General features: G+C 41.5%; 2 protein-coding genes across 3 annotated transcripts in view; both read left to right on the forward strand.

Annotated features, from left to right (window-relative positions):
• rnf130 (ring finger protein 130) overlaps positions 1 to 3182 on the forward strand; it is a 38133-nt gene extending 34951 nt beyond the window's left edge. The window contains exons 9-10 of one of the 2 annotated variants that reach the window (XR_014536520.1): positions 1132 to 1864; positions 1925 to 3182. Coding sequence is in view for 1 of the 2 variants with exons in the window: in XM_083559810.1 (XP_083415936.1) it covers positions 1132 to 1241 (110 nt within the window). In the remaining variant the exon portion in view is untranslated. Of the gene's footprint in view, positions 1 to 1131 lie in introns of both variants that reach the window. The other variant, XM_083559810.1, reaches the window with a different exon arrangement.
• Positions 3183 to 3738: 556 nt separating this feature from the next.
• ctso (cathepsin O) lies at positions 3739 to 11747 on the forward strand. The gene is made up of 8 exons (XM_083559768.1): positions 3739 to 4043; positions 4721 to 4829; positions 4944 to 5083; positions 8237 to 8404; positions 9058 to 9179; positions 10890 to 11053; positions 11307 to 11399; positions 11590 to 11747. Exons 1-8 carry the CDS (start codon positions 3855 to 3857, stop codon positions 11622 to 11624), a joined length of 1020 nt encoding a protein of 339 aa, XP_083415894.1. The 5' UTR covers positions 3739 to 3854; the 3' UTR covers positions 11625 to 11747.
• Positions 11748 to 16016: the final 4269 nt, after the last annotated feature.

Raw genomic sequence — 16016 nt, forward strand, 5'->3', positions numbered from 1 at the left:
CTGAAAATAACTCAACATACAGCCATGACTTTCTAAATATCTGGCAACGAAAGTGTAAACACGCAAAGCCACGTGTTCTAGTCATCATGTTCATGTTCTTGTCTGCTTGTCAAAACCATACAAATGTGTGTATCTGTTATTAGAGCAGTTACAATCTGCTGCTTTGAGTCGATTCTCACACTGACCACTAGATGTTTTACATGGACCTCATGGTAAAGAGTCTCTGAGGATGTGAGAATTAGGATTGTTTCTCTCCACTAAGATGCCTCTGCTGTAAAAAGATCAGTATCACCCTGAAACTGAGTTACAGTGCAGTGATCTGGGTCACACAGAGGTTCTCCAAGTTGGGTTCCACTCTGAACAGACCTCACAAGGGTCCATCAGAGAAGTCGAGTCCTCGTGCTGAGCGTCAGGTGCAGAAGCTGCTTCAAAAAACATACGCATGAGTGCTGCAGCATTGATTTAGAGGTTGCAGAAGCAGAAGATTCACTCGTCAGTGCTCAGAAGGAACCTCTTCTGAAGCTGCTTACAAGAAAACCCACAAACAGTTTGCTGAAGAAAACCTGTCCAAGATCATGAATTACTGGAACCATGTTCTGTGGTCTGATGAGACGAAGATAAACTTGTTTGGCTCAGATGATGTTCCTCCCTTCAGAAACTCCAACATAATAACGACACCAAACACGCTGACGAGATGAAAACTGCTTTACTGACGCCTTACCAAGCACGTCTCCAGACCTGAACCCTATTGATCACCTGTGAGCCTCAAGCAGAAGGTGGAGAAGCTCCATGTGTCTCACATCCAGCAGCTCTGTGATGTGATTATGGATCCCATGAACAACCTGTGCAGCTCTGAGTTCCACACCCAGGAGGAGTAAAGCAGTGCTGGAGATTGTGCTCCACACAATCTTCATACTTTACACACAGTTTGACACGTTCACTGAGGGTGCACTCACTTTAGTTGGCAGTTATTTGGACAGTAGATCAGTACTGATACACAACCTGCACACCGACACTCTAAACATATTTCAGTTTCAGTTCTATAGTTTTGTCTCTGGATTTTATTGTCTTTTTATCTCTATTTACATTTTTACTACAAACTTGAACCTTTTTTGTGTCTTTTCTCTGCAGGTGGTCATTTTTTCGGCCGGAACTCGGGATCTCCACGCAGCGTGGTGTGTGAGATGGAGCTGCCAGATATTCAGACGTCTTTGGACATGTATGACGAGAATAAATCCTGAGGTCATGCCTCATGGTGACCTTTGACCCCTGTGCCCTGCTTGCCCAAACCCCTGGGGACAGATGTGACTTCGAGGACTCTCACTTTACAGAGAGTCGGTTTTATTTGTCTCTGTTGCGGATGAACTCGGTCCGTGTTTGTCATCTGAACACTGTCTTTAGCTCCATGATGGAGTTTCACGGGACAATCGTGACTGATGGATGACCTTTGACCCTTTCAGGAAAGATTTACCGGGTCAAGTCCCAAATGCTAGGGTTCTGTAGAAATGTTCTCACTGAGCCGCTAGCAATGAGAACGGCACAATTAGCTAATAGTCTACTAGCTAATTGGCTGAGTATGAAACAGCAACTAGTTACAAATCATCAGCAAGCTAGCAAGCACTAAAACTCATAGATTAGCCAGCTAGCAAAACCAAAAAATATTGTCTTTTTTTGTCATTTAAAAGAGAAAAACTGATTTGGGGGTGTGTGGTGGTGATGTCACAAAATAAGCTCCATAACAAGTCTATAAACTCTGTTGGATGAATTATAATGAATTCTTAAGAAATCTCTGAAAATGCTTTACGAAGTCACCCATCAAGAGTTTGATTACCGATCGCAGTGTGTTAGCAATGCTAGAAAGATCGTTGTGTAAACACTTAACCTTATCTTACATGGAGGAGGAAGCTAAAATTTATCTGTTTAGAATTATGCTAACACTCTTGCTAATCATTTAAATTCTCCATCCTGCGTTTGCTAATTTTACCCTTGATGGCTAACGTAGCACACAGGTTCCTGAAGATTCCATCATCATCTTTCACTCTTTATTTGCATATGAGGTGTTTGGTGGATGGGTGGGGCTTAAATTATGACATCACAAAGTATTTGCAGGGCTTGTACGTGCATTGCTCCGCCCACAAATTAGTTTCACAGAGCAGTTCTGAGAAAGTTTCGAAACATGATGATGAGGATTAGTGAAGCAGATGATGTGAGGAACATTAGCGTTTGGGAAAGAACCGGAATCTCCTGAACCTCTTCCTCTTTATGAGCTCGATGTAGCTTCAAACCACAGCCACAAACTCCAGATGATTCAGCGTTACTTCCGTCTATAAGCAGTGTATAAACGTGTACTAACACCACGCCTGGTACGCCTCAGTACTAATCCATATATATACACAATATATCCATAATATATCTCCAGTATTCACATATATACACATTCATTTATACTTATATATCTCTCAGTGACCTCATAGCACTGCGTGTGTGTGTGTGTGTGTGTGTGTGTGTGTGTGTGTGTGTGTGTGTGTGTGTGTGTGTGTGTGTGTGTGTGTGTGTGTGTGTGTGTGTGTGGCGAGTTCATCTCCTGTCTCTTTCTGTTTTTGTTTTTTTTTTGCATTTGAAAGTGAAAATTTTTTCATTCTGTGTGATTTTATTATTTTTATTTCAGGGAATGAACATGAGAGATGATCCTGACTGGAGCTTTGTGATGATGATGATTATGATGTGATGATGATAATGATGATGATTAGATGAAGATGATGATGATTATGATCTGATGATGATGATGATGATGATGATGATGGTAATGATGATTATGATGTGATGATGATGATGATGGTGGTAATGATGATGATGGTGGTGGTAATGATGATGATGATGATGGTAATGATGATGGTGGTGATGATGATGATGGTGGTAATGATGATGATGATGGTAATGATGATGATGATGGTAATGATGATGGTAATGATAGTCATGATGATGATGGTAATAATGATGGTGGTAATGATGATGATGATGATGATGATGATGGTAATGATGATGATGATGATGATGATGATGATGGTGATGATGATGGTGATGATGGTAATGATGATGGTAATGATGGTCATGATGATGATGGTGATGATGATGGACATTCAGTGTTACTTTTTGCTCCATTAAAACGTGTAATAATTGCATTCATGGTTCATTTGTTTTTAATATAAACCTGATGCTGTTTAATAGGAAAATAATTATTACAAATGGGGAAAATGTGTAATATACATTTTATTATAAAGACAAAAAAGATTTTATTTACGAAAACATCTTTTTAAAAAAATCTAAGTATGAATTACATTAAATATATATTATCTCTGAGCATCACGTGTTATTTGTTTAGTTTATATCGAGTCCACGTGCTCACAGCGAAACCCTGACCCGTCCAACATGGCGCCGGAAATGACGTTTCTCTTCTTTTCAAACGATGCGTACATTTTTTGATATTTCTGACTGATGATCTGATAAGTTTATAAATGATTTTTAATATATTTAATATGATTATATATTTAATATGATTTAATATATTTAATACTATGATTCAAATCGCTTGTTCGCTGTAATTCCTGCACTTTCGCATCGCTCTCTAGTTGCTGGGAAACGACATGAGCGACGGGTAAACGGACCAATCGGCTGCTGGTAAGTAAAAAAGAACCAATCAGCGAACAGAGGGCGGGACGCTTTTAGCCAATTCTTGCATTAAAGGCGCAGTTCGGCGGAAAATCAGCGCAGTTCAGACCGGAAGCGGAAACATTTGCGTTTTTAAACAAAATCATTTTAGCGCAAAAAATAGATTTCGGTTTCAGCAGCGCAGAATGAAGAATATCGACCAGTTTACTGTTTCATTATATTACAGTTTGTTGTTGTTTAATGTCGGAGTTTCAGCGAATTTCTCTGAGGAGCTTCGTGACACCAAAGGACTGTTATTAGAGCTGTTAAACCAGCTGTTTAATCAGAGTTCTTACACTGAAGCAGATTATTTACAGGCCTGGATCAATTTAAAAGTACGTGCAACACAAAAACACGCATATTTACATCAACTTAATATCGACAGAAATCTAAGCGCTTTGGGAACCGATTCTGCTCGGTGAGTCGACTCATTGAGTTGTTTGAGAACCGACTCCTGTAATGAGGGGGTTTCCCTCTTTTATTATTTTGTAGATTTTAGCAATTTTATTTTCATTCTTTATGTTGAAAAGTGTATTCATTATTAATACTAATAATATAATAAATAATTCAGCATTTACACTGACACAGCAGTTTGTTTGATCTGTGTGTAAAACACAGTGGAATGTTAACTGAAAGGTAAAATGAGGTTTGATGAAATAATTCCATTTTAACAACAATCTCATGTCAAAATATTGCAGACTGTTTACAAAAACGAGAAGTGCATTGAGAGTTGAAAGAGTCGATGCTTAATCTGACTCGTTTAAAAGAGTCGGCTCTTCTAAAATCCATATAATGCTATATAAAGGTGCAGAACTTATTTTAGTTTAATTTAATGAATGCAGCTGAAATTCTTTAATTTGCTTGAGTGAATATGAGCTGCATTTTGTTACTTTATAAAATGTCTTATACATGATAAAGTGATAAACAACAGCAGCAATAATAATAATACAGCAGTTATTGTTGTTATTGATGATAATCTGTGTTGTTTGATGGATGTTTGTCTGTATATCAGTCCTCGGTGAAGAGGCAGATCTTCCTAAAGTCCCACTCGGAGGAGGTGAAGCACACGGCCGTGTACGGAGTGAATCAGTTCTCCATCCTCTCCACGCAACAGTTTAAAGGTGACGTGTAGAAATGACGGTTTTATTCAGTGTTTTTTGTTGTAAGAAAGACATTTTAATGTGTTTAATTCTAATCATCAGTCACTTTTAATAATTTTTTATTTTTTTTCCCAGATCTTTATCTCCAGGCTCATCCTGACCAAGTGTCCACGTACCGAGCTTCCCAACACGATCACATCAAAGCATCGGATTATCCCCGCAAGTTTGACTGGAGAGAACATGGAGCTGTTGGTCCTGTCCACAATCAGAAATCGGTGTGTGTGTGTGTGTGTGTGTGTGTGTGTGTGTGTGTGTTGGTATACAGGGGGAATGTTATTTTGTGTGTGTGTGTGTGTGTGTGTGTGTGTGTGTGTGTGTGTGTGTGTGTGTGTGTGTGTGTGTGTGTGTGTGTGTGTGTGTGTGTGTGTGTTGGTATACAGGGTGAATGATGTGTGATGACTCTCTGTGTGTGTGTGTGTGTGTGTGTGTGTGTGTGTGTGTGTGTGTGTGTGTTGGTATACAGGGTGAATGATGTGTGATGACTCTCTGTGTGTGTGTGTGTGTGTGTGTGTGTGTGTGTGTGTGTGTTGGTATACAGGGGGAATGTTATTTTGTGTGTGTGTGTGTGTGTGTGTGTGTGTGTGTGTGTGTTGGTATACAGGGGGAATGTTATTTTGTGTGTGTGTGTGTGTGTGTGTGTGTGTGTGTGTGTGTGTGTTGGTATACAGGGGGAATGTTATTTTGTGTGTGTGTGTGTGTGTGTGTGTGTGTGTGTGTTGGTATACAGGGGGAATGTTATTTTGTGTGTGTGTGTGTGTGTGTGTGTGTGTTGGTATACAGGGGGAATGTTATTTTGTGTGTGTGTGTGTGTGTGTGTGTGTGTGTGTGTGTGTGTGTGTGTGTGTGTTGGTATACAGGGGGAATGTTATTTTGTGTGTGTGTGTGTGTGTGTGTGTGTGTGTGTTGGTATACAGGGTGAATGATGTGTGATGACTCTCTGTGTGTGTGTGTGTGTGTGTGTGTGTGTGTGTGTGTGTGTGTGTGTGTGTGTGTGTTGGTATACAGGGGGAATGTTATTTTGTGTGTGTGTGTGTGTGTGTGTTGGTATACAGGGGGAATGTTATTTTGTGTGTGTGTGTGTGTGTGTGTGTGTGTGTGTTGGTATACAGGGGGAATGTTATTTTGTGTGTGTGTGTGTGTGTGTGTGTGTGTGTGTGTTGGTATACAGGGGGAATGTTATTTTGTGTGTGTGTGTGTGTGTGTGTGTGTGTGTGTGTGTGTGTGTGTGTGTGTGTGTGTGTGTGTGTGTGTGTGTGTGTGTTGGTATACAGGGTGAATGATGTGTGATGACTCTCTGTGTGTGTGTGTGTGTGTGTGTGTGTGTGTGTGTGTGTTGGTATACAGGGTGAATGATGTGTGATGACTCTCTGTGTGTGTGTGTGTGTGTGTGTGTGTGTGTGTGTGTGTGTGTGTTGGTATACAGGGTGAATGATGTGTGATGACTCTCTGTGTGTGTGTGTGTGTGTGTGTGTGTGTGTGTGTGTGTGTGTGTGTTGGTATACAGGGGGAATGTTATTTTGTGTGTGTGTGTGTGTGTGTGTGTGTGTGTGTGTGTGTGTTGGTATACAGGGGGAATGTTATTTTGTGTGTGTGTGTGTGTGTGTGTGTGTGTGTGTGTGTGTGTGTGTTGGTATACAGGGGGAATGTTATTTTGTGTGTGTGTGTGTGTGTGTGTGTGTGTGTGTTGGTATACAGGGGGAATGTTATTTTGTGTGTGTGTGTGTGTGTGTGTGTGTGTTGGTATACAGGGGGAATGTTATTTTGTGTGTGTGTGTGTGTGTGTGTGTGTGTGTGTGTGTGTGTGTGTGTGTGTGTGTGTGTGTGTGTGTGTGTGTGTGTGTGTTGGTATACAGGGGGAATGTTATTTTGTGTGTGTGTGTGTGTGTGTGTGTGTGTGTGTGTTGGTATACAGGGTGAATGATGTGTGATGACTCTCTGTGTGTGTGTGTGTGTGTGTGTGTGTGTGTGTGTGTGTGTGTGTGTTGGTATACAGGGGGAATGTTATTTTGTGTGTGTGTGTGTGTGTGTGTTGGTATACAGGGGGAATGTTATTTTGTGTGTGTGTGTGTGTGTGTGTGTGTGTGTGTTGGTATACAGGGGGAATGTTATTTTGTGTGTGTGTGTGTGTGTGTGTGTGTGTGTGTGTGTGTGTTGGTATACAGGGGGAATGTTATTTTGTGTGTGTGTGTGTGTGTGTGTGTGTGTTGGTATACAGGGTGAATGATGTGTGATGACTCTGTGTGTGTGTGTGTGTGTGTGTGTGTGTGTGTGTGTGTGTTGGTATACAGGGGGAATGTTATTTTGTGTGTGTGTGTGTGTGTGTTGGTATACAGGGGGAATGTTATTTTGTGTGTGTGTGTGTGTGTGTGTGTGTGTGTGTTGGTATACAGGGGGAATGTTATTTTGTGTGTGTGTGTGTGTGTGTTGGTATACAGGGTGAATGATGTGTGATGACTCTCTGTGTGTGTGTGTGTGTGTGTGTGTGTGTGTGTGTGTGTGTGTGTGTGTGTGTGTGTGTGTGTGTGTTGGTATACAGGGGGAATGTTATTTTGTGTGTGTGTGTGTGTGTGTGTGTGTGTGTTGGTATACAGGGGGAATGTTATTTTGTGTGTGTGTGTGTGTGTGTGTGTGTGTGTGTGTGTGTGTTGGTATACAGGGGGAATGTTATTTTGTGTGTGTGTGTGTGTGTGTGTGTGTGTGTGTGTTGGTATACAGGGGGAATGTTATTTTGTGTGTGTGTGTGTGTGTGTGTGTGTTGGTATACAGGGTGAATGATGTGTGATGACTCTCTGTGTGTGTGTGTGTGTGTGTGTGTGTGTGTGTGTGTGTGTGTGTGTGTGTGTGTGTGTGTGTGTGTGTGTGTGTGTGTGTTGGTATACAGGGGGAATGTTATTTTGTGTGTGTGTGTGTGTGTGTGTGTGTGTGTGTTGGTATACAGGGGGAATGTTATTTTGTGTGTGTGTGTGTGTGTGTGTGTGTGTGTGTGTGTGTGTGTGTTGGTATACAGGGGGAATGTTATTTTGTGTGTGTGTGTGTGTGTGTGTGTGTTGGTATACAGGGTGAATGATGTGTGATGACTCTCTGTGTGTGTGTGTGTGTGTGTGTGTGTGTGTGTGTGTGTGTGTGTGTGTGTGTTGGTATACAGGGGGAATGTTATTTTGTGTGTGTGTGTGTGTGTGTGTGTGTGTGTGTTGGTATACAGGGGGAATGTTATTTTGTGTGTGTGTGTGTGTGTGTGTGTGTGTGTGTGTGTGTGTTGGTATACAGGGGGAATGATGTGTGATGACTGTGTGTGTGTGTGTGTGTGTGTGTGTGTGTGTGTGTGTGTGTGTGTGTGTGTGTGTGTGTGTGTGTGTGACGGAGCACAGTGTGGAGGCTGCTGGGCGTTCAGCGTGGTCTCTGCAGTCGAGTCAGTGCGAGTGAAAGACGGAGGGAAGTTTGAGGACCTCAGCGTTCAGCAGGTTATAGACTGTGCATATATGAGTCATGGATGTAACGGAGGATCAGTCGTGAGCACGCTGTCCTGGTTAAAACAGGTACTATACCAGCACTCTGTGCAAAAGTCTCCCTTCAGTTTATGACCAGGTTCCCAGCTGTCATCATTCTGTAACATTATTATATGTAACCTCCTGGCAGAGGCAACCAAGTGTTAGGATTAAATATCTTTCAGTATTAAAGCGGGTTAATTGATGAGTCATCACTTTTTTTATTTTCCTAAACAAAAATGCTGCTCATGTTCAAAGTTAAAGTTTGATTTTAATCTTGTCTGAAGACTGATAACTAAATTCCTTTTTACAGTTTAGCGCAATTTAGCAGAACATTTTAACTCCACAGACTCGGAGCTCAAAACATCACAGCAGGTCTGTTTTCTTACATTCCTTTAAAAGGAGGTGCCAATAATTTTGTTACATATTTTTAATTTCGTTTCTTCAGTTGTTTTGGTGTGTATAATTTTTTTTTTTTATACTTTTATGATGGTTTTTCAGGCTTTTCCTGATGAAGAGTGACTATTTTTTTACAGTAATTTGTGCATATAAGAGAAAAGGAACAAAGTTTATTCAATATATTTATACATAAATAATAAACGTGCTTCTGCTTTTAGTAGTATTGAGTTTTTATTTATTTTTGTGTGTGTGTGTGTGTGTGTGTGTGTGTGTGTGTGTGTGTGTGTGTGTGTGTGTGTGTTCAGAGCAGAGAGAAGTTGGTGAATCAGACTGAGTACCCGTATAAAGCTCAGACCGGAATATGCCGGATTTTTCCTCTGGTTTACGGAGGCGTCACGGTGAAGGACTTCGCTGCATTCGACTTCAGGTAAAGAAGCAGAAGGACATAAAATGTGGAAAAATGTTTTACAGGGACGATATTACACTTTTATTTCCTTTACATTCAGGAACGCTGATCTGATCATTTATTTAGAAATGTTGATTGCTGCAATGTCCAGCAGGGTGCGACAGAGTGCAAATAGAGTTAATAGTGTGATTTATATTCACACCGCAAATAACGATTATTTCAATAATCCATTAATCATACAATTATTATTATTATTATTATTATTATTATTATTCGATTAATCAGATTAAAGTTTTTTAACTGTGTGGTCTGGAGTAAGCGTGCAGAAGAACAGGAACTGTTTAGATGTTCATATGAAGATGCTGGCTATCCCCGGCTGACTCTTCTCTGAAAGCGATGTGAGGTGCAGCAGAGATCAGATGTTGGGATGGTGTTGAGGTGCCTGGGAAACACAGTTTCCAGTAGGATGTATCTCATTTGGCCAACATGGGGAATTTATCTTTATTCTCTCTCCACCAATCCAAAGGATTATTTCCGTGGCTTCTCAACAAAGTAAGCCAGGACTTCTGAGTGTTGAGGTTCTCCTCAGTTTTCTCCTCTCAGCTCTCTTTCTCACTGCTGCATCCAGTCTCAATAAGAGAATCAAGCAAAGATGTTGAAGGTTGAGCTCCTTTTCTTATGGCTGAGGTTTTTGTTTGCTGCTGCTGTTGCTCCATTTCCTTTCTTGCTTCAAGTGCTTCAGTTTGCTCTTTAGCCTGCAGTTATCATTTGTTTAGGTGACCGAGATTTCAGTCTTCTGAACCTCGGGTCCAGAGCAGAGGAGAGAATCACAGGATCACCTACCTGTTCTGTTTCTTCCATCTGTCTTCATACAGCAGCACACACTGTTCCATCTGGTACTTACGTCCTGAACAAGCTTGTGTCCGCTAGTTTAGTTTTTTTTTATCTTACTGCAGGTTTGTTCACTTGTCAAGTGTTCCACAAAACATCTTGTAGCTCCATCAGCTCTTTTAATGCCTGTGTTCCCCATGTTTCTCCTCCACAATATTCACACCACAGTCCTGTGTGATGGCAGTAATCTTCTTAAAGGGTTTTCAGATTTGACTGCTTTACCCCATGCCACATATCGACACACATCTCAACTAACATTGCAGAGTGGATAGAAGTAGCAGCAGACCGGTTTCATCTTCCAGATCTTCCCAATGTAAAGGCATGCAATTAGAAAGTATACTTCAGTGGCAACACTTGTCCACATATCAGGTGTTAAAGTTCAGGACAGTCGCACTGACGATCATCAGGTCACACAGTTCACACCATCACTTCATTAAACTACACCTTTTACACGTGAGGATTCGAGTTTTTACTCACCGTGCTGATGTTCACCTTCATCCGTGACTCGTGTGTTTTCACGTGCTCGTGAATCTCACACAAACTCCTCTTTTAAATAACTCGTAGCTTACAGTCTTCTTTGTTGTGTTTAATATAAGATGCTCTACTGCATTGGAGGATTTGAAACGCACACTTTTTCCTGCTGACGGTTTACTTGTACCTTCTGCTATTTTCACGAGTGGATGAATCTTCTTGTCATGCTGACCAGTAACTTCAGCAGCCCAGATAATCAATAACACCATGCGTCGACAAATTGAATCGATTAGTTGTTGCAGCTCTAATTTATATATAAACGTGTGTGTGTGTGTGTGTGTGTGTGTGTGTGTGTGTGTGTGTGTGTAGTGGACAGGAGGAGGAGATGAGCAGGAGGTTGGTGGACTGGGGGCCGTTAGTGGTTTTGGTGGATGCAGTGAGCTGGCAGGATTATCAGGGAGGAATCATTCAACACCACTGTTCTGCTGGACATGCTAATCACGCCGTGCTAATCACAGGCTACGATACTACAGGTAACACGCGCACACACACACATTCACACTGCCCTCGCTCTGCCCTCGCTCTGCCCTCGCTCTGCCCTCGCTCTGCCCTCGCTCTGCCCTCGCTCTGCCCTCGCCCTGCAGACTAGATTCCAGTGTTTCAGCAAAATATAATGTACCAAATACACCAAATATAATGTAAATAAAAAGGTGTGTGTGTGTGTGTGTGTGTGTGTGTGTGTGTGTGTGTGTGTGTGTGTGTGTGTGTGTGTGTGTGTGTTTTTAGGTGAAGTGCCATTTTGGATCGTACGTAATTCGTGGGGAACGGTGTGGGGTGATTGGGGATATGCCTACATCAAAATGGGAGAAAACATGTGTGGTGAGTCCCTCATTATCATCATCATCCTCTTTTTTTATTCTTTTTTTTGTAACAAACAATAACAATTTTTTTTGCTAAATATTTAAATAAAATATTTATGTAATAAGCATTTAAATTTTATTTTTAAATTTTTGTTGTATATAGTAATAATCGTGTGTGTGTGTGTGTGTGTGTGTGTGTGTGTGTGTAGGTGTGGCGGACAATGTGGCTGCAGTCTTCATCTGATTCTCATTAAAACATGAATCAATTATTTTACATTTTCTGATTTGTAACAAAAAAAAGAAATTTTATATGTAAATATTCAGAGTTTATATTTTTAACCAGATTCCATAAACTACATTTACACAATGTTCTGTGTCTGTGTGTGTCTGTGTGTGTCTGTGTGTGTGTGTGTGTGTGTGTGTGTGAGTGTGTGTTTCTCACGGTGACACCCCATTCTTCAATATATGTTACTGTGTAGGTGAGAGGGTTCGTGTGAGTACAACTACAGTAAGATGTAATTGTGTAGAGTGTTGTGTAGTTGTGTACAGTATTGTGTAGCTGTACAGTAAGGTGTGGTTGTGTAGTGTATAGTTGTGTACAGTAGAGTATTGTGTAGCTGTACAGTAAGGTGTGGTTGTGTAGTGTATAGTTGTGTACAGTAGAGTATTGTGTAGCTGTACAGTAAGGTGTGGTTGTGTAGTGTATAGTTGTGTACAGTAGAGTATTGTGTAGCTGTACAGTATGGTGTGGTTGTGTAGTGTATAGTTGTGTACAGTAGAGTATTGTGTAGCTGTACAGTATGGTGTGGTTGTGTAGTGTATAGTTGTGTACAGTAGAGTATTGTGTAGCTGTACAGTATGGTGTGGTTGTGTAGTGTATAGTTGTGTACAGTAGAGTATTGTGTAGCTGTACAGTATGGTGTGGTTGTGTAGTGTATAGTTGTGTACAGTAGAGTATTGTGTAGCTGTACAGTATGGTGTGGTTGTGTACAGTATTGTGTAGCTGTACAGTGTGGTTGTGTAGAGTATGTCGTAGTTGTGTATTGTGTAGCACCTGCTTGTCTGCTTTGTGCGAGGCTACACAGTGCATGCAGAAGTGCTGAGGTTGTCAACGTTGTAGCTGGAGAACATGTGCAGGACCATACGCCAGGTCTCAGGTGAGAGTGTGAGGAGAAGAACGAGGTTCCTGTGGGACGTCCTGCATTTACATAATCTGCATTTTTTATTCTAGAAGTCATTAATCAGAGAAATAAACATTGTGCTGATAAAACACCTGCACAGGTTCAGTGCAAAGGCTGCTACAGGGTGGGGGATGGAGGGGGCGGGGCCAAGGAGGAAGAGCACACTGCTGGGGGTGGGGCCAATGAGGAAGAGCACATGGCTAGGGGGCGGGGCAGGAGTTTGTGTGATAAGTTTTTCAGCTCTTTGGATTTGATCTGAATACAGTGTTTAATTGGTGTTTTTTTTCAGTATTTTAAAACCGTGAGCTGTTTTACACCACACACATGTAGGAACATCCTGAATCACGTCTCAACCCACAACCATCACACACACTTCTACACACTCACTCACACACTGCACAGTCCAGAGGAGAGAGACATCACACCTCAGGTCCGAGGCTGGAGAAGCTCACAGGTTCTTTCTTCACCTGCTCCTGTAGCCTCCTGTGGTCCTGCCTGCTGATGTACAGGAGCAAAATAAACCCATGTAGTTAAGATGGTTAGTGGTGTGAGGACACTGAGGACCTGATGTTCAGGGCTGATGTTCAGGGCTGATTCAGACGCCTTCACAAGAGGAGGAAGAAAGAAGTGTGTGTGTGTGTGTGTGTGTGTGTGTGTGTGTGTGTGTGTGTGTGTGTGTGTGTGTGTGTGTGTGTGTGTGTGTGTGTGTGTGTGTGTGTGTGTGTCCTGAAGGGGGCAGAATTGTGCTGCTTTGTACTTTCGTGCTGTTGTAATAAAACATGATGAACACCACACTGATGGAGTCGAGCTTCCAGAGGCTCTGCTTAAACCATAGTTTATACACTGCAACACACACACACACACACACACACACACACACAGCTCAGATAAAACGTATTATATTCAATTAAACACGGCATAGAGAGCATTACAAAGACGACAGAAGAGTGTGTGTATGTGTGTGTGATGAATATGGACACACACACGTCCAGTTCATTAAATATCTGTACTGGAGGCGCTGTGACTTTTATATTTTACTTTTCTAACTTTTTATTTGATAAACTTTGTTGCACTTCAGACCTGCTGAAGATCAGAACACACTTTATATCATCATGAAGCAAAGATCTATATATGAACATCAGCAGTAAATCCCAGAGATCTGTTTATAAAATATTGGAGAATTTGTTGGAGATATTTTAAGTTTTTATGCTGTAATTAAATCTGGAGTGATTTTTCTGTAGAAACATTCAGAAGCCAAACAATCACTTATAAATATATTTTCCACTGTTTTATAATCGAGATAAACGATGTCATTGTTGTGGATAAACTTATATAGCTCCTCCTCCTCCTTTTCGTTTTTTTGTGAATGAACGTGAAAAAAACAAGTTTACTAAAAGCACAGATTTTATTGGCGCTGTTCCTTTTACTCTTCAACAGACTCAAGATTTGTTTGTTTGTTTGTTTATTTATTGATTAGATACAATAAAGTTTGTAGCACATGATTTCCTTCATCTATCAGAAGTGCCGTGTTCCACCAAAACAGGGAAATAGAATACAAATAAAGAAATGAATGAAGAAGAAAACAGCAGGATTTGGTCTCAGAAACTCTGGAATGTGTGTGTGATGATATTATTATTTCAGGAATATGTTCAGGAACGTGTTTAATAAATACTGAGAGGAGGAGGGTCATGATGGTATGAAGTCTGCATGAAGTCTGTAACTCTGCAGCTCTGCATTGTGCTCCACACGTCTCCAGCCTTCTTGAGGTTTAGATGAGTTTGTAGGACGCTAAAGATCTACAACGCACAGCGTTAGTGTAACACTGGAAGTTTATACGCTCAGGTCTGAGTGCAGCACCGACAACTTACACTGACTGATGAGTTTTATACACACACACACACACACACACACACACACACACACACACACACAATCATTAGTGTTATCAGGTGGAAGCTCAGTGTTTAAGGTTCTGCGTTACTGATCAGAAGGTTGGAATTTGGTGTTTGGAGTTTTATTAGTATTTGACTGATAAACAGGTGGGTTTCGAGTCTACTGATGTTACTGTGGACGAGACATAACATAAACATCGCAAATAAACACCTGTTCAAAATGATTTAAGACCCGGAAAAGCAAATTTGATCTTTTTAAGACCTAAAATGTCGATTTTTATGCCCCAGTGGAATCCCTGCAGGTACACCAGGGTCAAGCTGAAGAGGAAAAAAACACAGGACTGAGCAGCACTTTGTAGTGTTTTCCCTCCTGGAGCTCTTGCTAATAAACACTAACGCTAATCCACGCGCGAGTTCTTTTACACTCCATTACTACAGAGGACTAATGTGAATGAAATGAGGTCAAGTCTCAAAGACACAACATCTGATTTCCATCATTTGTGCTGCTACGTCGCTGTTGTTCGCCTGGTATTGATCCGTTACACAAAAACACTCCAGATGACCTCAATGAGATGTTTTCCACCAAGTGTGCACCATTAGAAATCGAAGGTAATTAAGTGTAGAGCACTTTCGTTCCCCTGTACAGTATACGCGGTTTAGTGTGAAAGGGGCGGAGTCATCAGTCGACAGCACGCGACATTAGCGTTAAAAGACTGAGAATATCCTCAGTGTGTGTGTGGTGTGTGATACAATGAGACACAGCCTCAGTGTGTGTGTGTGTGTGTGTGTGTGTGTGTGTGTGTGGTGTGATACAATGGGACACAGCCTCAGTGTGTGTGTGTGTGTGTGTGGTGTGTGTGTGTGTGGTGTGGTGTGGTGTGATACAATGAGACACAGCCTCAGTGTGTGTGTGTGTGTGTGTGTGTGTGTGTGTGTGTGTGTGTATAGTGTGGTGTGTGTGATACAATGAGACACAGCCTCAGTGTGTGTGTGTGTATAGTGTGGTGTGTGTGATACAATGAGACACAGCCTCAGTGTGTGTGTGTATAGTGTGGTGTTTGTGTGTGTGTGGTGTGGTGTGGTGTGATACAATGAGACACAGCCTCAGTGTGTGTGTGTGTGTGTATAGTGTGGTGTGTGTGATACAATGAGACACAGCCTCTGTGTGTGTGTATAGTGTGGTGTGTGTGTGTGTGTGTGTGTGGTGTGGTGTGATACAATGAGACACAGCCTCAGTGTGTGTGTGTGTGTGTATAGTGTGGTGTGTGTGATACAATGAGACAGCCTCAGTGTGTGTGTGTATAGTGTGGTGTTTGTGTGTGTGTGGTGTGGTGTGATACAATGAGACACAGCCTCAGTGTGTGTGTGTGTGTGTGTGTATATTGTGTGGTGTGTGTGTGATACAATGAGACACAGCCTCAGTGTGTGTGTGTGTGTGTGTGTATTGTGTGGTGTGTGTGATACAATGAGACACAGCCTCAGTGTGTGTGTGTGTATAGTGTGGTGTGTGTGATACAATGAGACACAGCCTCAGTGTGTGTGTGTGTGTGTGTGTATAGTGTG

This window comes from Silurus aristotelis (assembly GCF_946808225.1).
Source record: "Silurus aristotelis genome assembly, chromosome: 14".
In the NCBI taxonomy this organism is placed as follows: domain Eukaryota; kingdom Metazoa; phylum Chordata; class Actinopteri; order Siluriformes; family Siluridae; genus Silurus; species Silurus aristotelis.

Bases quoted from the DNA above. Each gene is read 5' to 3' on its own strand.
- ctso (XM_083559768.1), top strand. From the start codon at position 3,855: ATGAAGAATATCGACCAGTTTACTGTTTCATTATATTACAGTTTGTTG. The intron at 5,084-8,236 runs GTGTGTGTGTGT...GACGGAGCACAG, and splicing joins CTGTCCACAATCAGAAATCG to TGTGGAGGCTGCTGGGCGTT. The intron at 11,400-11,589 runs GTGAGTCCCTCA...GTGTGTGTGTAG, and splicing joins AATGGGAGAAAACATGTGTG to GTGTGGCGGACAATGTGGCT.